Source organism: Osmerus mordax, chromosome 13 (genome assembly GCF_038355195.1).
Source record: "Osmerus mordax isolate fOsmMor3 chromosome 13, fOsmMor3.pri, whole genome shotgun sequence".
Taxonomy (NCBI): Eukaryota; Metazoa; Chordata; class Actinopteri; order Osmeriformes; family Osmeridae; genus Osmerus; species Osmerus mordax.
The window spans coordinates 11,484,898-11,504,212 of NC_090062.1; the positions used below are offsets into that span (position 1 = coordinate 11,484,898).

The 19,315-nt window shown below is 47.7% G+C and overlaps 1 protein-coding gene across 1 annotated transcript; it reads left to right on the top strand.

Moving 5' to 3' along the window:
• Positions 1-1,693: 1,693 nt before the first annotated feature.
• Positions 1,694-12,017, top strand: LOC136955238 (protein mono-ADP-ribosyltransferase PARP6-like). Its single transcript, XM_067248899.1, has 22 exons — positions 1,694-1,740; positions 2,210-2,287; positions 2,710-2,804; positions 2,994-3,054; positions 3,197-3,287; positions 3,421-3,487; positions 3,827-3,976; positions 4,096-4,246; positions 4,851-4,982; positions 5,313-5,408; positions 5,640-5,732; positions 5,884-6,009; positions 6,157-6,222; positions 6,370-6,437; positions 6,663-6,711; positions 6,871-6,983; positions 7,894-7,966; positions 9,283-9,352; positions 9,937-10,016; positions 10,153-10,216; positions 10,413-10,497; positions 10,641-12,017. The coding sequence occupies exons 1-22, from the start codon at positions 1,738-1,740 to the stop codon at positions 10,741-10,743; spliced, it is 1,914 nt and encodes a 637-aa protein (XP_067105000.1). The 5' UTR covers positions 1,694-1,737; the 3' UTR covers positions 10,744-12,017.
• The last annotated feature ends 7,298 nt before the right edge of the window (positions 12,018-19,315 follow it).

A 19,315-nucleotide genomic window follows, 5' to 3' on the forward strand; every position in this document is an offset into this window, starting at 1 on the left:
CATCGCTGTGGCTTTGTGGGCTTGTGTGTAAATTCAGTTGAGAGGAAGGTGGGGGGGAAGGGAGGGGGGGGGGTCTCTGAATCTATTGGTATGTACGGCGACAGAGGTGAGGGGGCGTTGGGGACATGACAGGGTCAGCAGGACAGGAGTAGACGAGGAAAGGAGGGGGCAGAGAGCGGAGGTAATTGTGAAAGAGATGTGTATGTGCGTGTGTGAGAGTGGAGGGGCAGGTGATGTATTCAACGCTGCCAAAAACAAATTGAAGCAGGTGATTGTTTAGCAGGGATTAAATTAACTGGAAATCCCACAAAATAACGAGTTGGATGCCTGTACCTACATCCACAACAGGAAAAGCTAGATGACATGTATAATGTACACAGTAATGTCTGGGGCTGGGATCTCCGCACTTAGAGCCAGAGGTCTGCTGAAACAAAATGGCTCAGTTCAGGAGAGAGAGGAGCTTGATGCTCACAGCCCAGGCAGCAGAATGAGACAGAGAGAGAGAGAGAGAAAGAGAGAGAGAGAGAGAGAGAGAGAGAGAGAGAGAGAGAGAGAGAGAGAGAGAGAGAGAGAGAGAGAGAGAGAGAGAGAGAGAGAGAGAGAGAGAGAGAGAGAGAGAGGGAGAGGAGAATGGTGGGGAGGGGAGAAATAAATACATTTCTTATTTTTTCATTTACTCATAAATCTGGCAGACACCATCACTGATGTATTGACAGACATAGGCGATGTATCTGTATGTGTGTGTATGTGTGCTTGCAAATGTGTGTCTATTAATGTCTGTGTGTCTTCTGCATCATAGACTTCACAGCCAGTACACTGATCCACTAAAATAACTAGGACTCTCCTGCAATAGTTTCACCAAGGTTTCCTAAAAGAAGACTGCAGACTATCTACTGAAATAATGACATCCCAATGATACAGTAGTTTGCTGCCTCATCTGAGGAGGGGTCTGCTTCAGTGTAGCAGCTGGAACTTGGCTTGTTTTAGAGAAGTACCAAGGTCACACCTGACTCCATCACACACTGACCTCACCCCTGGGACCTGCCTGAGGTTTCACACTATTTAACCTCTATTTAAACAGGAAGTCTTTTTGATGCCAAGATGATTCCTTTGCAGAGTTATCATACAGGATAATACAACACTAACACATCCCAATTATATGATTGCTGTAAAATCATGGATGTGGACGCAGTATGGAGCGGGTCACTTTTTCCTTGTTGTAAAAGTTGCTCTAACATTTTGCTCAAAGATAAACATAGATTTTATTGCAGAAATTTGTAAATCCCTTTTCACAGCCTTTCACTTTTCACTCTCCTCTCTCTTTTTCTCTTTCCCTTCCTCTTTTTCTCTGTCTCCCTTTCTCTCTCTTCCGTGGTGATTAATGAAACAGTGACAGAAGGCAGAGATGGCTGTTGCTAGGATACATGGCAAGGTGGAGTGCAGATGATTAAAAGAAGGCAGGCGAAGGAGGCCACCATTACTGAGTGCTGAAGACGAGATTACATCACTCTTTCACTGATTCTCAGCTTTGTGAGAGGAATGTGAGATGGCTCATCACTCGTCATGTCACTCCCGTTTCTAGGGTTTAGGTCCCATCACTGCTGAGGACGTGTAAGTGAGCTGACCAGTGGAAGGATTCCTTTTTGACCCTCTGCCTACCGGACACCTAGCTGGTATGGATGGGAGTCCGGAGAGGCCTTACCTTGTCTGAGAGAGCCTTATGAAAAAAAGGAAACAATGGTAAGACTACAACAGGAAGTTATGTAACCTATTGTTATAGACTACAAAACCCAGAGGTCTCATTATTGTATTGGCCTTGGTAGATTTAGCTCTAACCAGACTGTAGTAAACATGATGGATACTGTTACAATACCTTTGCCATGCGGATACGATTGAGCGTTGTTGTAAATCATGGTTGCAGTTAGACTGATCTAGATACTCATTAGTTGTCACACTGCAGATTATTCTTTTACAATGTATTTACTGATCTATCTTTTTCTAGTTGTATTATTTCTTAATCCTGACCACGGGTTTCTATTACTCCCTTTGGCAAGCTGTGAGCATGTTTCTCTCAGACGGAGGGAGAGGGAGGGAGGGGGTAATAAAGGAAGGAATGATGTAAGATGAAGGGATGGTATAAAGGGCTTGGTCTGCTTCCTTCTGATGTCGGCAATAATGGCCTTTTGAATGTGTGTGTGTGTGTCTTCAGGACATCAAAGGCCAGTGCTGGACAGATGAGGAGTCGGACGGAGAGAATGAGTCAGAGCAGTTCCTCTATGGGATTCAGGTACTGCACACACACATACACAAACACACAGACACACAATGTACAAAATCACTTACACATGCATGAATAAACACACACTCATGCTCATGTGCATACATGCATAAACACACCCAGACAACTTCTGAGAATTCCTGTTCAAAACAAATTGTGGTGATCATCAATGAGGACCAGAGCAGTAAAATCCTCCAATATGCAGTCTTATCACACACTATCTATTACTATAAGAAAATCCAGTCCAGAATTAAAAATGATTTCCCTGTGGCAATAGATAATCTAAACACAAAATAATATCCATTGCCTGTCTGTCTGTCTGTCTGTCTGTGTGTGTGTGTTTGTGTCTGTCTGTCTGTCTGTCTGTCTGTCTGTCTGTGTCTGTCTGTCTGTCTGTCTGTCTGTCTGTTTGTCTTCTTATCTGTCTGCAGGGGAGCTGTGCCGCTGATCTGTACCGCCACCCTCAGCTGGATGCAGACATCGAGGCGGTGAAGGATATCTACACTGACAGCGCTGTCTCTGTCAGGTAATCCACTGGTCTTGCCCTGATCCACTCTCACCAGGAATGACTCTGATCCCGTGTAGCACTTTCACACCTTATCAACTGTGTTGCTTCCGTGGACTTGACTCTGCAGACAGACTAACTTAATAATGTTTGATCTTGTTAAATCTAAATAAATACATCTGTATAATCTGGTATTTTTCCTTCCAACAGAGAGTATGGCACCATCGATGATGTGGATATTGATCTGCAGATCAATATCAGTTTTCTAGATGTGAGTTGAGGATGTCATCCATTTTCCTCTTTAATATTGTATCTGGCTTTATAGAAACTTTGTATAGCATTGTATCTTAGCAATATACTGCATGTGCTAGATATAAATACAGTTGATGATCGTGTGTTTGTATGTGTTCCAGGAGGAAGTTGCAACAGCCTGGAAGGTCATCAGAACAGAGCCTATCATTCTGAGACTGCGCTTCTCTCTCTCTCAGTACCTAGATGGACCTGGTGAGTAATATCCATATGAGTGTTTTTGTTTGAATGTGTGAGGGTGTGCCTGTCTGTGTACATTTGCACCTGCTTGCGCCTATGAATGTGCGTGTGTGTGTGTTGCATAATAATCTGAGTCATTTGTTCTCAGAGCCATCAGTGGAGGTGTTCCAGCCCTCCAATAAAGAGGGCTTCAGTCTGGGCCTGCAGCTTAAGAAGTGAGTCCTGCACACAGTAACATCATCATCATCATCATCATCATCATCATCACCACATTACGAGCCAATGTTCTCAACCTTCAGAACAACAAAACAATCCCTTTGTCCTCTACAAAGCCTTAATTTATCGGTTTCTACAGTTAAATTACTTCCTGTATGTGTTGATTGGTTAATGACAGATGCATGCCGGTCTTCCTGCTTGTATGATATTTCGTTTCTATTACATTTCAGGTATTGATTATTCCTAATTACTTTCTGTGATTGCAATCCCCCACTGACCTGACTCTCCTTGACTTACTGTGTGTGTGTCTGCCTGCATGTGTGTGTGTGTGTTCCCAGGATCCTCAGCACGTTCACGGCTCAGCAGTGGAAGCACCTTAGTAATGAGTTCTTGAAGGCCCAGCAGGAGAAGAGACACAGCTGGTTCAAGGCTGGAGGGACCATCAAGAAGTTCAGAGCTGGACTCAGCATCTTCTCTCCCATCCCCAAGTAAGACTGCTACTGCTTTGAATGCTTCTGACCGCTTGGGACACAATTATCAAGCTTTGCCACATACAGTATGTCATGACACATCCATTACACTTTTATCTGTGTGTGTGTGTGTCCAGGTCCCCTAGTTTCCCTCTGATCCAGGACACGGTTCTAAAGGGGAAGCTAAGTGTTCCAGAGCTGAGGGTGACCCGGCTGATGAACCGCTCCATCTCTTGCACCATGAAGAACCCCAAGGGAGAACTGTTCAGCTACCCGCCCAACAGCCAGGTCCGAACCCCTATACACACACACACATACACTCACACACAACATAACCACACATAAACGTCACATGTCCTGCTGGTCAATATGCACATCACAGTCCCCTACATAAACACAGCTGTGATTTACACTAGACTAACATTACAATATTGAAAATTCATGATTGGATGACAATTGCATTCTTCAGTAGTCAATAACTATTTTCTCACTGGAATTGTTAACAAACTGCACAAAACTGGGCGTAAATTGAATTTTCCCCTTCCCTTTCACAACACACCAGCAAATGTTCCTTCCTTCCTTCCTTCCATCCTTCCTTCCATCCTTCCTTCCTTTCTTCCTTCCTTCCTTCCTTCCTTCCTTCCTTCCTTCCTTCCTTCCTTCCTTCCTTCCTTCCTTCCTTCCTTCCTTCCTTCCTTCCTTCCTTCCTTCCTTCCTTCCTTCCTTTCTTTCTTTCTTTCTTCCTTCCTTCCTTCCTTCCCGCCAATTTCCTTTCTTATCTCTTTTTTTCTTCCTTACTCCCCTCCTATCCGAGCCTCTTCCAGTCCTTCCCCCTCCCCAAACCATGGTGTGCGCCGTTTCCCATAATACTTTGTCTTCATTGACCCATCAGACTGTGGCTGTTCCGGCGGCCAGGGCTCCAGCGCAGATTACCACGCGGCAGCTGATTGAATTGTTTTTCTCATCCCAGGCGGGCGGACACTGCAAGAACATCCCTACCTTGGAGTATGGATTCTTAGTACAGGTACGAGCTTCGAGGACACAGAGCCACCCCCTCTTTGCACAACTCCCACACACACTAACAGGCCTTTTAAACAGAGAGTTCTCTGATGGTCCTTCGAAAGGCAATTTGAAACATTGTCATGTTCTATTGTGGATGCAAGTGAGACAGAAACAAGAAAAATATATTACTAACACTACTCTGAAGTTAGTATACCAGCCAATTAATGTACCAGTCACTTCATGTCAGCTAAGTGAGCTAAGTGTCAGCTAAGTGACAGCCAGGCCATATGTGTGTGTTTGTGTCAGAGGAAGCAGTGATGGTGAGGCCAAGTGTGTGTTTGTGTCCCCACAGATCATGAAGTACTCGGAGCAGAGGATCCCGACTCTCAATGAATACTGTGTTGTCTGCGATGAGCAGCACGTCTTTCAGAATGGATCCATGTTGAAGGTGCTGGAGAAAGACTTTGTTGTCTTCCTTAAGAAATGATACACAAGTCCATACTACATCTGGAATGACACAGATCAAAACATAGATTGTTATTTTCATTTAAATGACGTAGGTTGTAAATGCATATATACAAACATATATAAATGGAGGTTACTTTGCATGAACAATGTGTTTTCAATGATTGTTTCCTTGTTTCACTGGCTGCATGTGTGTCTGTTTGCGTGCTTGTAGCCTGCTGTGTGCACTCGGGAGCTGTGCGTGTTCTCCTTCTACACCCTGGGTGTGATGTCAGGGGCCGCTGAGGAGGTGGCCACTGGAGCAGAGGTGATTACAAGCTACACACACATGCACCCACACACACACGCACCCACGGACATGCATGCACGCACCCACGCATTGTGACAACAAAGAAAGCACCTGTCCACGTAGACACGCAATCATGGGACTCGCACGTTGTTTCATGATGATGTTTCAGGTGGTGGACCTGTTAGTGGCCATGTGCAGAGCAGCTCTGGAGTCCCCCAGGAAGAGCATCATATTTGAACCTTACCCTTCTGTCGTGGACCCCAATGACCCCAAGACCCTGGCCTTCAACCCCAAGGTGCTGCTCACCCCTGTACACATACAGCACTGTTATAAAGATGCTGCATGCAGGTTCATGGGTGTTAATCCATTGTGTCTCTGTGTCGCCCCACCCCTTCTCCGCCTGTCCCCTGGCTGTGTGTCTCCCCCCTCTCTCTGGTCACAGAAGAAGAACTATGAGAGACTGCAGAAGGCGCTGGACAGTGTGATGTCCATCAGGGAGATGACCCAGGTACAGAGGGGAAGGGGGGGGGTGTTGAGGAGGGGGAAGGAAGTACAGAGTAGGGAGGGATGCCGGATGAAATCAAAATAACCCTCGGAACATTGAAAGCGCTCAAAACTGACATGAGCATAAAGTGTGTGTATTTGTGTATTTCAGGGCTCTTATCTGGAGATTAAAAAACAGATGGACAAGCTGGATCCTCTGGCCCACCCTCTACTGCAATGGTTAGTAGTGTTGATAACTTAAAACACCTTTGTCGAATATCTGAACTACTTAAAAATGCTAGACAATTTTAAGTATAATGTCAGCTTTATGCTGTAACATGCAATGCTACGTACTGTCTGGTGCCACAAATCCCATGAATCTATGTGATCTCTACTCACTTGTCTTTCTTCCCTCTCTACCTCCCTCCCTCCCACCATCTCCATATTTCTCTCTCTGTTCTCCAGGATCATATCCAGCAATCGGTCTCATATTGTCAAACTGCCTCTGAGTAGGGTACGATGATCAACATCTTCCAGTTTATTATCTTCATGGTAGCTAGCACTGTGACGTCATAGCCCCCATGTAGTTTGGGAGTAGCTCCATGAAATATCATTTGGATACGGTCTCTGACACTCTGTCTTTGTCTGTCTCTCGTCCTCCCTCTCCCTCCAGCAACTTAAGTTCATGCACACGTCCCACCAGTTCCTGCTACTCAGCAGTCCTCCAGCCAAGGAGGCGCGCTTCCGCACCGCCAAAAAACTTTACGGCAGCACCTTCGCATTCCAGTGAGTGCCCTGCTTCCCCCCTCTGCCTCCCTTTACCTCAGCCTACCAAAAACACCTGCCTCCCTCTGATTCCTTTCATCTCCCCCTGTCCAGCCCTGCCTCCACTGCCTCCCCCCCCCCCCCCCACCCACCTCCTTTGCCTCCCTGTGCGTCAAAGCAAACCAAACTAGCTCAGTCCCTCCGGGAACACAGCTCTATTCAGCAGCCACTCTCCTGAACACGGCCTTAGAATAACAGAATTCTGTTTTGTTTTATTTTAAGAGACGTGAAACAGTCCAATTTGATATTTCCTCTGGGGCTGGCAGTCATGTAACACCAGGGTTTTAAAAGTGAAAAATAAAAGGGTTAGGGTTCAAGATACACATACTTTGTTGATTCTGTATTTAAACATCAAACATTCTAAATTTGAATTATTTGGGGTGATAGATGTATTCTTCAGAGTGTTGGGGTGGTTGCAGAGGCCCGCATGAAAAGCTATCACTGACCAGGATGTGACAAGGATAGAAATGCAGCATGTTTGTGTGGTTGGAGCCGCCACAAAGCTCTGGCCACACATTAAAAGCTCTGTTTGAAGAAGTGTTTTGTATTCACACAGCTCTCACTCTCTATCTCTTTCTCTACCTCTCTCTCTCTCTCTGTCCATCTCTTTCTTTCTTTCCTACTTTCTATATCTCTCTATTCTATCTCTATTCTGTCTGTTTGTCTCCATCTCTCTCCCCCCCTCTCTCTTTCTCTCCCTCCCTCCCTCCCTCCCTCCCTCCCTCCCTCCCTCCCTCCTCCCTCCCTCCCTCCCTCCCTCCTCCCCCTCCCTCCCTCCCTCCCTCCCTCCCTCCCTCCCTCTCTCTCTCTCTCTCTCTCTCTCTCTCTCTCTCTCTCCCTCTCTCTCTCCCTCTCTCTGCACCTGCTCTAGTGGTTCCCATATAGAGAACTGGCACTCCGTTCTGAGAAATGGACTAGTCAATGCCTCTTACACCAAACTGCAGGTACGTCCACTCCAGCAGTTTGCTGGTTTAAGACGCATCTTCCCTTGGACAGCAGCTCCTGCCTGTCCGTCACATGGGGCAGGTCCCCTGGCTGTCCAGCTGATCCATTTTTGACAGCAATGGTTGCCAGATTCACTTGTACTGGCCCCCTTATATGGGCAAGGCCCACCGGTCACTTCCTCCCAGCCAATGTCAGCAGCTTCCTGTTTTCCTGCTCTGACAGCAGCAGATGGCACGCCCCTTCCTGTACTGAGAGGGAGGGGGCTGTGGTGTGCGCTGGGGGCTGAGGGGTCACCGGAGGGCTTTGCCAGAGGCCTGGGTTAACCGCTGGAAGCACTACACTAGGTAGACTATGGGTAGGACAGACTTCTTCAACTAGAGCTGGCTGGATGGAGATCCACACTGGTGAGAATGTGATGAGGTTCACATGGAAGGTTAGTGACCAGTAACTTAGATAATGAGTATCCAGGATATCAAACCTGGCATTTTAAGCTGCTGTGTTCTGCATTGAAAATGGTTGGCTGTTTGTGTGTGTTGTGTCACGTGTCACACTTTTTGTGTGTGTCAGCTGTGTTTTGTAAAGAAATGTTTTTAAAGCAAGCGTGAGTCTGACTTGACTGTGCTTGGTTGTTGTCTGACTCTTTAGCTCACATCTTCAATCTTTCTCTATATTCTTTCTTTCTTTTTTCTTCTTAATTTTTTCATCTTCTTGGGATTTCTTTGTTTGCGTTCTCTGTGGTGGAGTCTGTCTTCCTTGGTCGTCACACCAATGTGTGGTGTGTTTCTGTGTCTGTTCTATGGTCACATTCAGACAAATCATCTTATTACATTCGTGTCATTTCTTTCAAAGCTGAAAAGTTTTGAATTGTCATCCCTCACTTTGACCTATACTTCTCATGGATGTTCTGTCCATTCGAGAAAGGCAGAGAGAAAAGACTTGTTCCATACGTACCTTCTCTTTTCTGGAGCTGGGATTCAAATTTCTCTCTCTCCCCTGCCCACATGGAATACCTGAAATGTCAATATCCTGTCTGTCATCATCTTCATCGGCATTAGGCGTACGTCCTATTCATCACGGAGTATCATGGAAATGACGGCTCTTAACAAGATCCGCATTCAACATCTTGTATTGACATCTCACGATGTGAAAGGAACGTGTGTGTGTTAGCCTTGAGTGAGTCTTTGGAGAGACTGTGTATGTCCGCCTGTCTGCGATAGTGTGTGCGTGTCTTAAAAGAGTGTGTGCGTGTGTGTGTGCTTGTGCGTCTCGCCCGCTGGGCTCCCTGTGATTCTGCCCCTGCTCTCTCCAATCCCAGCTGCATGGTGCAGCCTATGGCAAGGGCATCTATCTGAGCCCCATCTCCAGCATCTCCTTTGGATACTCAGGTAGGCATCCACCCTCCTTCCCGTACTATTCCTCTCTTTCTACCGCTCTCTCTCTCTCTTTCTACCGCTCTCTCTCTCTCTCTCTCTCTCTCTCTCTCTCTCTCTCTCTCTCTCTCTCTCTCTCTCTCTCTCTCTCTCTCTCTCTCTCACACTCTCTCTCCCTCTCTCTCTCTGGTGCCCCCTGCCGTCCACAGTGCTGCTTGTCTTACTCTGTGTTCAACATCGCCCGTGTCACTGGCTTCATCTGTGGTTCGACCCTGTGCTCCGCTGTCCTGAGCTGTCTCCACAGTGTGTGTGTGTGTGGGGGGGGGAAGGGAGGGGGGTCCTCTTGTCTGGCTATTCATGTTCCATCGCATATCACACACGTTGTTGGCTATGTGCATGGTCTGTGTGTCCAAATGGAATGGACATGCAGTCATTGGTCATCGTTCCATGAGGTAACTGATCCCTCCACCCCTCCATCCTGCCCCTAAACTCAAGGGAAGAGCTTTACATCAGTGCATGGTACTGGCAAGACGGGAGTGGTCAGATTCACTGCTCTACTTTATTTACAAGTGTGTATGTTTGTGCTTGTATGTGTGCAGGGATGGGGAAAGGACAGCACCGAATGCCCACCAAAGATGAGCTGGTGCAACGCTACAACAGAATGAACACTATTCCTCAGGTACCTTACTTGCTGAATCGTTCACAGGACTCACTCTCTAATGAGCCTCTGTCGAGTTACAATACAGTGACTCATCAAGAATCATTATGTTTGATGATTTGTTGGAACTGACTCATCACCCTGACTCATTCCACAGAGCCGACCCATTCAGTCAAGGTTTCTCCAGAGCCGGAATCTGAACTGCATTGCCCTGTGTGAAGGTCAGTTCACGATGATATTTCATATCTTTTGTCTGTAGGTTATGTTCCTGGGTATTTTATTCTGTGAGAGAAAGATGCTGCATCCAAAGAAGGTGCTTGTGAAGGGTGTTGTTGTTAGCTAAATGCGTCAGCCCTATTTGATTTGACTAAGCTTTATAGAGACGGACTGACCCCCTGACCTTTAACCCTTCCTCAGTGATCACATCAAAGGACCTCCAGAAACACGGCAACATCTGGGTGTGTCCGGTGTCCGACCATGTCTGCACTCGCTTCTTCTTTGTGTGAGTGTCCTCTTCCCTTTCGACCTAAACGTGTCTCTCCGCCGTTGGACTAATTGGCATGCATGTCGATCCACTGAACCCTGATCCTGACCCTGCTCCCTGACCCTGCTCCCTGACCCTGCTCCCTGACCCCTCTGTTGCAGCTATGAGGATGGCCAGGTGGGCGATGCCAACATCAACACGCAGGAGCCCAAAGTGCAGAAGGAGATCATGAGAGTGATTGGAACCCAGATCTACTCGAGCTAATGGAGGCCCTAATGCAGACACTCAGACAGGGGAGGAGCCGTGGTCACCATATCTAGTCACTTAGGCTGTCTCTCTCTCTCTCTCTCTCTTTCTCTGTCCTTTGTTGTGTCTTTATATTCTTCATTTCTTAAAAGAAAAAAAAAGGTTGAACAGAAGCGGAACATCAGAGTGGACTGTCTCACATCAACACACACACGCCTACATCTACACACACCCGCAGGTGCATAGACACACGCACACACACAACTGCTCAAGCAGACACATGTCAATATGTGTGCACGGCACGCACAGATAATACACACACACACAGACACAAACACACACGTCCCTTTCAGACGCGGCTCTTTCATTTCCCCCGGGGTCACCTCCAGTTTCCTGCTTTCTCCGTCCCCTCTCCTCTATCTGCTGAATCTGTGGAGCCTGTCACGTGTTCACACACACACACCCCCTCCTTGTGGATGTCTAGACAGTGAGAAAGGAATGGCTCCCAATGGTTATTAAAGCCCTCCCTTCATTATCAGTGATGGATTTACATGCATACAGAGAGCCAGCTCTCTGTATTGCGTGCGCAAAGGCACTATCTCACCGTGATCTGTTGATTTCCTTTTCTGTGATTAATGGCAGAGAGGGGGTTTTTCTGCCGGGGTTAGTGTCCTGCAGCACAGGGCCTGTGTCTGCAGTGAGCAGCATGAACCACACCTCAGAGGATCAATCACACTCACACACACACTGGTACTGAAGTGCTTTTCATCTTTATGGTTTTATCTCGGGGGAATGACGTACCCTGTGCAGAAGAGACCCTGTTTATCGATTAGTTGTCTGTACATGTATGTGTGGCTTGTATTACTCTGAACATTGTTAGATTGTACTGGAACATTGCACTTCTTCAGCGTCCTGTCCAACCGGGAGAGAAACACACTTCAAAATATCCTTGCACCTTCAAACGTATAGATAGTAAGGGAAGTAGAGAGGTGGAGTTAGAGCTCAGTAAAAAAAAACAATACTTGATGTCCTTCATGCTAAATGTCTACTTTAGGACATACCTGTGTACTGTAAACTGCTTTTCTGGGTTTAAAATTCAAAAATGGCAACTGATGTTGAAACATTCTGTTGACGTTTTGTTTTAAATAAGGAGCAAAGGGAAAGGAGATGTTCTGCTGGGAGACAGAGGTGCACATCCCTGTCGGTTGTTGGACTGGGAGAGACCACCTTATGAAGCCTTTTGATTCTCAGAATCCTTCCCTTTGATTCTGTAGGACTTTGATGATGCCTATTGCCCCCCCCCCACCCCCCCCCCCCCCCTTCCTCCCCAGGACCCTTGATGCCTATTGCCCCCCCCCCACCCCCCCCCCCCCCCTTCCTCCCCAGGACCCTAGATGTGCATCTTCTCCCGTCCCCCTATGTATTGTGTATCTTCAAGATAAAATGCTATGGTGATCATAATGATGATCGTAATGAAAACAATGACGAGGATGTTGATAACGATGATGACGATGATGGAAAGAGCGAATAAAGTTACATTTTGCACAATTTTAGATCCTGTTTTCATACGTCATGTTTTCTATACTGTTTGTATGGAGGATTTGATTTGAAATGTGAGAATTGACATTGTATGGTGGCATGATGTCAGAATGTTTTAGACACCAGGGGGCAGTGTAACACTTTGTGACAGACACTGGCAGGCTAGTCTCCACAGTACTAACTGTGCTGTTGGGGTAGTAGTTTGATATGAGAACAAAACATGTTTTTCAGGTTTTATTTGCTGATAGGAAATACACTTTGCTATTATTCACCAATAATACTTGCTTAAGAACACTAAACGACACTCAAACAAACACACACACACCACAGAGAGAGAGAGAGAGAGAGAGAGAGAGAGAGAGAGAGAGTGAGAGTGAGAGTGAGAGAGAGAGAGAGAGAGTGAGAGAGAGAGAGAGAGAGAGGAAAAGAGACTTCTTTCACTGCTGTCGAATCCAAATCCTTGAAACAGAGATGGAGAATTCCATACGGAATCTCTCCTACCCCTCCGACCTCACCACTCTACCCTGCTTTTTTGTTGTTGCAGAGAAGCACTTGTGGATAGGTGCTCGAAAGCCACTTCATGAGTGTATTTGTGGTATTGAGGACCCCTCCCTTTCGGAGTGACTCATTGGCTTGGCATTGTAGCAGTGTAGCATCTTCCTCTGAGGGACTGGCAGATCCACATGTGACATTGTGATCTGTCACTCACAGCCTCCATGTTGGCTCCATGTTGGGTCTGGTTCTTGGTGCTAGCACATGCTACAGGAAGCCTTGGGGTAGGTCAGTCCAACCTAGCTGCTGGAACAGCAGAAAGCCTAACTCAGCCTGGTCCACCCAAGCATTTCTGCTAATACTCACTCACTCACTCAATGGACAGCCTAGCCTAGTCTAGTCGACTGTATGTTCTAGAACACCAAGCAAGTGCAGCTTAGCATCAGGCTGGTGTTATACTGTAACTGAACACTGGGGGGAGCTCTGGTGCTGCTCACCTGTTAGTCATCCCTCTCTCTATCTCTCCACAAAACTAAAATCTACCTACCAGTATGACACACACACACACAGATACATTTGAACACAAATACACAAACTCACACATGCACGCCCACACACACACACACACACACACACACACACGCAGACACACACACACACACACACACACACACAGACACACACACACACACACACTAACACTTGTTTAGTCAAATATAAGTGCTGTGACGGTGCAGGGCAGCAGGTCATTGGAGGTGTCTGGCCCTCTCTTCCCTCTCCTCTCTACCCCTCCACCTCTGTAATCAGCGTGACCAGCAGATTCCCGCACAAAAGGAGCAATTAAGGGGAGTTGTTTAATCACCAGCACTGGTATTGAGCTGGGGGGCTTGTTAGCTTTCAGCTCCAGCCTTATGTCTGCACCGGCGGCAGGCGCGAGTGACAGAGAAGGTCAGGTGGTTTAAAGGGGCGCGCCGGGGTCCCCTCCAGAGTGACACTGTTTTCTGATGTTCAGACTGTCTGTCTGTCTGGAAAACATCTCTGTCTGTCTGGAACACAGTTCTGTCTGTCTGTCTGTCTGGAACACAGCTCTGTCTGTCTGTCTGGAACACAGTTCCGTCTGTCGGGAACACACCTCTGTCTGTCTGTCTGTCTGGAACACAGTTCAGTCTGTCTGGAACACAGCTCTGTCTGTCTGGAATACAGCTCTGTCTGTCTGTCTGTCTGTCTGTCTGTCTGTCTGGAATACAGCTCCGTCTGTCTGGAACACAGCTCTGTCTGTCTGTCTCTCTGTCTGTCTGTCTGGAACACAGCTCCGTCTGTCTGTCTGTCTGGAACACAGCTCTGTCTGTCTGTCTGTCTCTCTGTCTGTCTGGAACACAGCTCTGTCTGTCTGTCTCTCTGTCTGTCTGGAACACAACTATGTCTGTCTGGAACACAGCTCTGTCTGTCTGTCTCTCTGTCTGTCTGGAACACAACTATGTCTGTATGGAACACTGCTCTGCCTATCTTTGTGATGAAAGATGTTATAGAAACACAGGGAGACGGTGGTAAAGAAAGGAAAGGAGAGCGAGAAAGCAAAAGGACATGTAGAGGAATTGAGAAACAGAGAGCGAGAGAAAGAGAGAAATAAAGGGTAAGAGAGACAGGGAGAGAGCACACACCAGCTCTCCTCATAAAGCCAACAGCTGTGTGGGTAATGTTTTGTGACACGGAGCCTCTCAGAGCCCTTCTGTTTCCCAGGGAGCCAGGGAGACGCCATATTCTGTCGTCACAAATGGCTCTGTCATTCGCCCCCTAAGTCTTAATTATCACTCCCAGTTTTTGGCCAGGTTTAGGCGGAGGCGTATGGATCCTTATGCATGCTGTATAATTCCACTCCGCAATTTACAAGTGGCGTTTATTTCAATGGCCTCCACCGTGACTCCTCTTTATCAAGAAAAGACGAGAGCAACAGAAGACCTCAGCCTTCCCCCATAATGTTAATGTCCCCCTCCCTCTTCCTCATGTTCTCTCTGTCCTCCCCCTCTCTCGCTGTCTTTCTCTCTCCCCCACTGTCTCTCTTTCCCTCCCTCCCTCCCTCCCTCCCTCCCTCCCTCCCTCCCTCCCTCCCTCCCTCCCTCCCTCCCTCCCTCCCTCCCTCCCTCCCTCCCTCCCTCCCTCCCTCCCTCCCTCCCTCCCTCCCTCCCTCCCTCCCTCTCTCTCTCTCTCTATCTCTGTCCTCCCTCTCTCCCTATCTCTTTATCCTCCTTTCCACGGTGATTCCTCTATCTGTTCTCTCTCTCTTTCGATTTTTCCAATCATCTATCTGCTTTTATTTGTTCTTGTATGTGTTAATATAATTCTGTTTGGTTCAAATAAATTAGACAACATATTCCCTATCTTGCTTCAAGCAGAGAGGGTGAAACTGAAGGAAGAAACTCTCTCTCTCCACTCCCTAATTCATTTTGGATTAATTCTCCTGTCTTCTGAGACAATCCTAATTCTTGATTATTTCCACTTCACAGGCTTGATGACATCCAGACACCATGCCCTGCTCGGCATGCTTCACACCTAGTCAACACTCTTTCTCTCCCCCCAAACCAACATGCTATCCCCCCATAACCAGGTCTTTCTCTCGCTCTCTCCAACCTAGTAAACACATTCCTGTCTGTCAGTCTACATAATGTGTGTGTGTGTGGAGAGGTGTGCCTATGCGTGCTTGAGTGTGCATGTGTGTGCTTGCAAGCACCACCTCATGTGTGTATCCACAAGGGACACATAAGAATGGCCATACATTGTCATTATGGTGCCACTCAAAAAAATAACAACTATTTCTCAGGGTTTTTTTCTATTACATGGTGCTTTGCAGTATATCATTCTCTCTCCATCACAACATTCACTTGTCAATTCCTGTGTTATTAGAGTCTGTCAAATGACAGATGGACATGCTGGCTGGTGATCTAGCCTGTCTCCCCCCCTCCATCTCTCTCTTTCACTCTCCCTCTTTCCATACCTCTTTCTTTCACTTGCCTTCTTTTTTAGCATTTCACTTTTCTCACTGTGTGCCATTCCTTTGTTCTATATCTCGCCATACCTTTTTCTCAATCTGTCTGGTGTGGAAGAAATTGGGATTTCCTGTGTGCTTACATTAATCACTAATCATTAGAACTAGTCATTGGATACTAGTTAGTACATTTATCATGTAAGCTTGCTATTAATAACAGTATATTGTGTCTATGTGTCAGGTTAATAGATGTTCGGGGTCAGGAGAAAGTACTGGCTAAACGGTCCTTGTCATGACTACAAGGAGAGCTCCAACTATGAACTCTCTAGTGTGAGAGTTGTTATGTGTTGGGAGCAGTGAATCTTTTTCTCTGAGACTATTGTAACGTCATTCCTGCCTGACTGTCACAATCTATGTTTACATTCTTGTGCCCTATAAATGATGGTCCTCTGGCTTTCGGAGCGGGAAGAGACCTGGTTGAGACCTAAGCTTGGTGTTGTGTTGTCATTTATGGTCAGAAGACTGGTTTTCTCTCCCAATCTGCAGATTGATAAATACGTATTAAAATCCAGAACTTAACTGAACTTAGTCACTCCGTTTATGAAGAGACGGACAAAACACTTTCTTCATCAATGGCATGTTCTCTCTCTTTCTCTTTTTCTCTCTCTCTCTCTCTCTCTCTCTCTCTCTCTCTCTCTCTCTCTCTCTCTCTCTCTCTCTCTCTCTCTCTCTCTTTCTCTCCTCTTTCTATCTGTCATGTCTGCTTGCTCTGCTTGTCTCTACCCTTCATTTCTGTGGCAATTGCGACATGTCGAAGCCTGATGCTCTTGTGAACTTGTTTTCCAGACACAGTACCAGGTTAGCAGCAGATCCCACAATCTCCCTTCATCCAATCCCTGTCAGCTGGAGCACATTTCCCCTGAGTTACCCCAGCGACCCCCCCCCCCCCCACCACCACCAGGAATACACATACACCCACACCACTACCTCTGGATCTGGATGCCCCAGGAGCAGGCAGCCGTGGCCTGGGGAAGATGTGCTGTCTGCTCCCTTCTCCATGTGGAGCTCTGAAAATTCAATTACCCCTCCTTTAATCTGACAACTCCTTCATGACTTGCATTGTGGAAAGGAGAGAGAAAGAGTGCATTCAGGTGTGCATGTGTGCCTCTGTTCTGTGTTCTAGTTTTGGAGAAGTTGCTGTTTTTTTTCTTCTGCATTTGATTTCATTTTTGAAGGTTTAACCCAAACAGCTCCCAGCTATGTGCTGCAGCACCCTGTCAGTCCTGACAATGTGACATCGTAATAATCTTCATACTGCATCATGTGTCAAATCATGAAAACAGGCTAAGCTCACTTATCTTCCTCCTTTTCCTCCTCCTCTTCCTCCTCTTCCCCTCCCCCCTCCTCTTCTCTCGGCTCATCACCACACCCATCCCTGCGAGTGTCTCTCGCTCTCCTCCTCCCTCCTCTCCTCCCCTCGCCTTCCGTGTCAGGCATGCTCTCTCTTATCTGGTCCTCTCCGTCCCCTTCCTTCCTTCTCCTCCCTCTCCCCTCTCCTTCCTTTCTTCCTGCCAGCTCTCGACGTCTCCTTCCCTTCTCCCCGTGCGTTCCATTCCTCCCTCCTCCATCCCTCCGTTCCCGCGTCCATGTCGCCACTCTCCCTGCCAAGCGCCTCCCTCCACACATCTCGTCCTTGCCAGTGCCTCCCTCCGTCCTTCCATGCCTCCATCCCACAATGTCTCTTTCCTCTCTCCCTGCCAGTGCCTTCCTCCATGCCTCCATCCTTCTGTTCCTCCCCTCCGCTCATCCCTCGCTCCATCCCTCCAGCCCTCCGTCCATCCTTCGCTCCTCGACAGTGTGGCAGGCTGCCTCAGTGTTGACCTGAGGAGGAGTGACATTCAGAGGCCGGTCCCCTGCCTGCAGCTCTGACATTTCTGCCAGACTTTGATGGCGCCTTTGAACAGAGATGTGTGGAAGGGAAGAGCTGCCTGCCTGCCCTGCACTCTCTCTCTCTTTGTCTCTCTCTCTCTCTCTCCCTCTTCCTGCCCCCCCATCCCTGCATCTGTGCTTTGCTCTGAGTGAGATGTACACCATGCTCACTCTCTCTATCAACCCTGCCCCCTCACCATATGCCCTAATGCAGGCCTCCCGTACCCCCTGCCGGGTCGCCTTCAAAGACGCCCCTGTTGCCTGGGCCCCCCCCCCAACCTCCTCTCTGCGCAAGCCCCCCCCCCCTCACTCCCCTTACCACCCCCAGCCCCCCCCCCATATAAGCTACAGTATGAAAGGGAGGCCTACAACCCCTCTATCATTAATGCCCCCCTACTCCTGCCCCCCTACACCCTACCCCAACCCCCATCCCCTGCTGTGGAACCTTCAAAGACCCCTGTGTCGCTTCCCTCTCACTCTCTCTGTTGCTGCTCCCCTCTATTCTCCATCTCGTATTTGCAGCTCTCCCTCATCCCCCACTTTTGCTACTGATGCATCTCTCTTTTTCTCTTTCTATCTCTCGCTCTCGCTCTCTCTCATCTCTCGTCTCTCTGTTTCTAGCAATCTGGAGCGCGTGCTCAACAGAGCAAAAACGAGAACATAAACTGAACAACGCCATCGTTTTTGACAATCTATTCTGTTGCAAGGGAGTTTTTTTGGTTTCCATTCACTGGTGTTCTACTCCCTCCAGTTCCAGTCAATGATGTTCTACTGCATATATATCTGTTCATGGGTTTTCTACTGCGTATAGATCTATTCATGGGTGTTCTACTGCATACAGATCTGTTCATGTGTGTTCTACTGTGTATAGATCTTTTCATGGTTGTTCTACTGCTAATAGATCTGTTCATGGATTTTCTACTGCATTTAGATCTATTCATGGGGTTTATACTATCTAAATCTGTTCATGGGTGTTCTATTGCGTTCAGTTCTATTTATGGGTTTCCTACAAGGTGCAGTTCTTTTCATGCGTGTTCACTGCATGCTGTTCTATTCACTGGTGTTCTGCGCGCCATTCCACTCTAGGACTTCCAGCTCATGTTCTTCTATGTCAGGCTGGGCTGGCACGCCCAGGTCTTCTGTCCTGACATCACTGGGGTACAACAAAGGCCCGATTCTGACTAAACCCAATTGGCTGCTTCAGTCTCTCACAGCGACAGATCTGAACTGATACTGTGGGTCCCTCCCCTCGGTTTCAGAGTGTCTGTCTCCGTTCTATTCGCAGTCCAAACTCCCCATGTGTGTGAGGAGAGAGAGAGCACTAGATTCACCTGCAGCCCTCCCCTGCCTTCCTCCACCTTCATGGCCTTCTAGCTGGGTGGCGGTAGTCCACCTAGCGGACCCCTCCCCAGCCCCCCTTCTTCCTTTACCACACCCCTTCTGTTTCCGCCACCAGGCTAGCCAACCAGCCAGTCAGCTCCAGGGCCCTCAATGTCTGCCTGCCTGCCTGCCTGCCTGCATGTCTGTTTTCCAGCGCTGGGGTATTGATTGGAAGCAGGGGCTGCAGCTCACCTGCTAATTGAAAGCGGATGTGGGCCCTGGGGCAGGGCTGTAAAACAGGCCCAGTGTGGCATTCACAGCCCTGCT

What these genes read in the sequence shown, in the direction of transcription:
- LOC136955238 (XM_067248899.1), top strand. An exon ending in GACAGCGCTGTCTCTGTCAG is followed by an intron (nt 2,805 to 2,993) that starts GTAATCCACTGG and finishes TCCTTCCAACAG; the next exon opens with AGAGTATGGCACCATCGATG. An exon ending in CCATCAGGGAGATGACCCAG is followed by an intron (nt 6,223 to 6,369) that starts GTACAGAGGGGA and finishes TGTGTATTTCAG; the next exon opens with GGCTCTTATCTGGAGATTAA.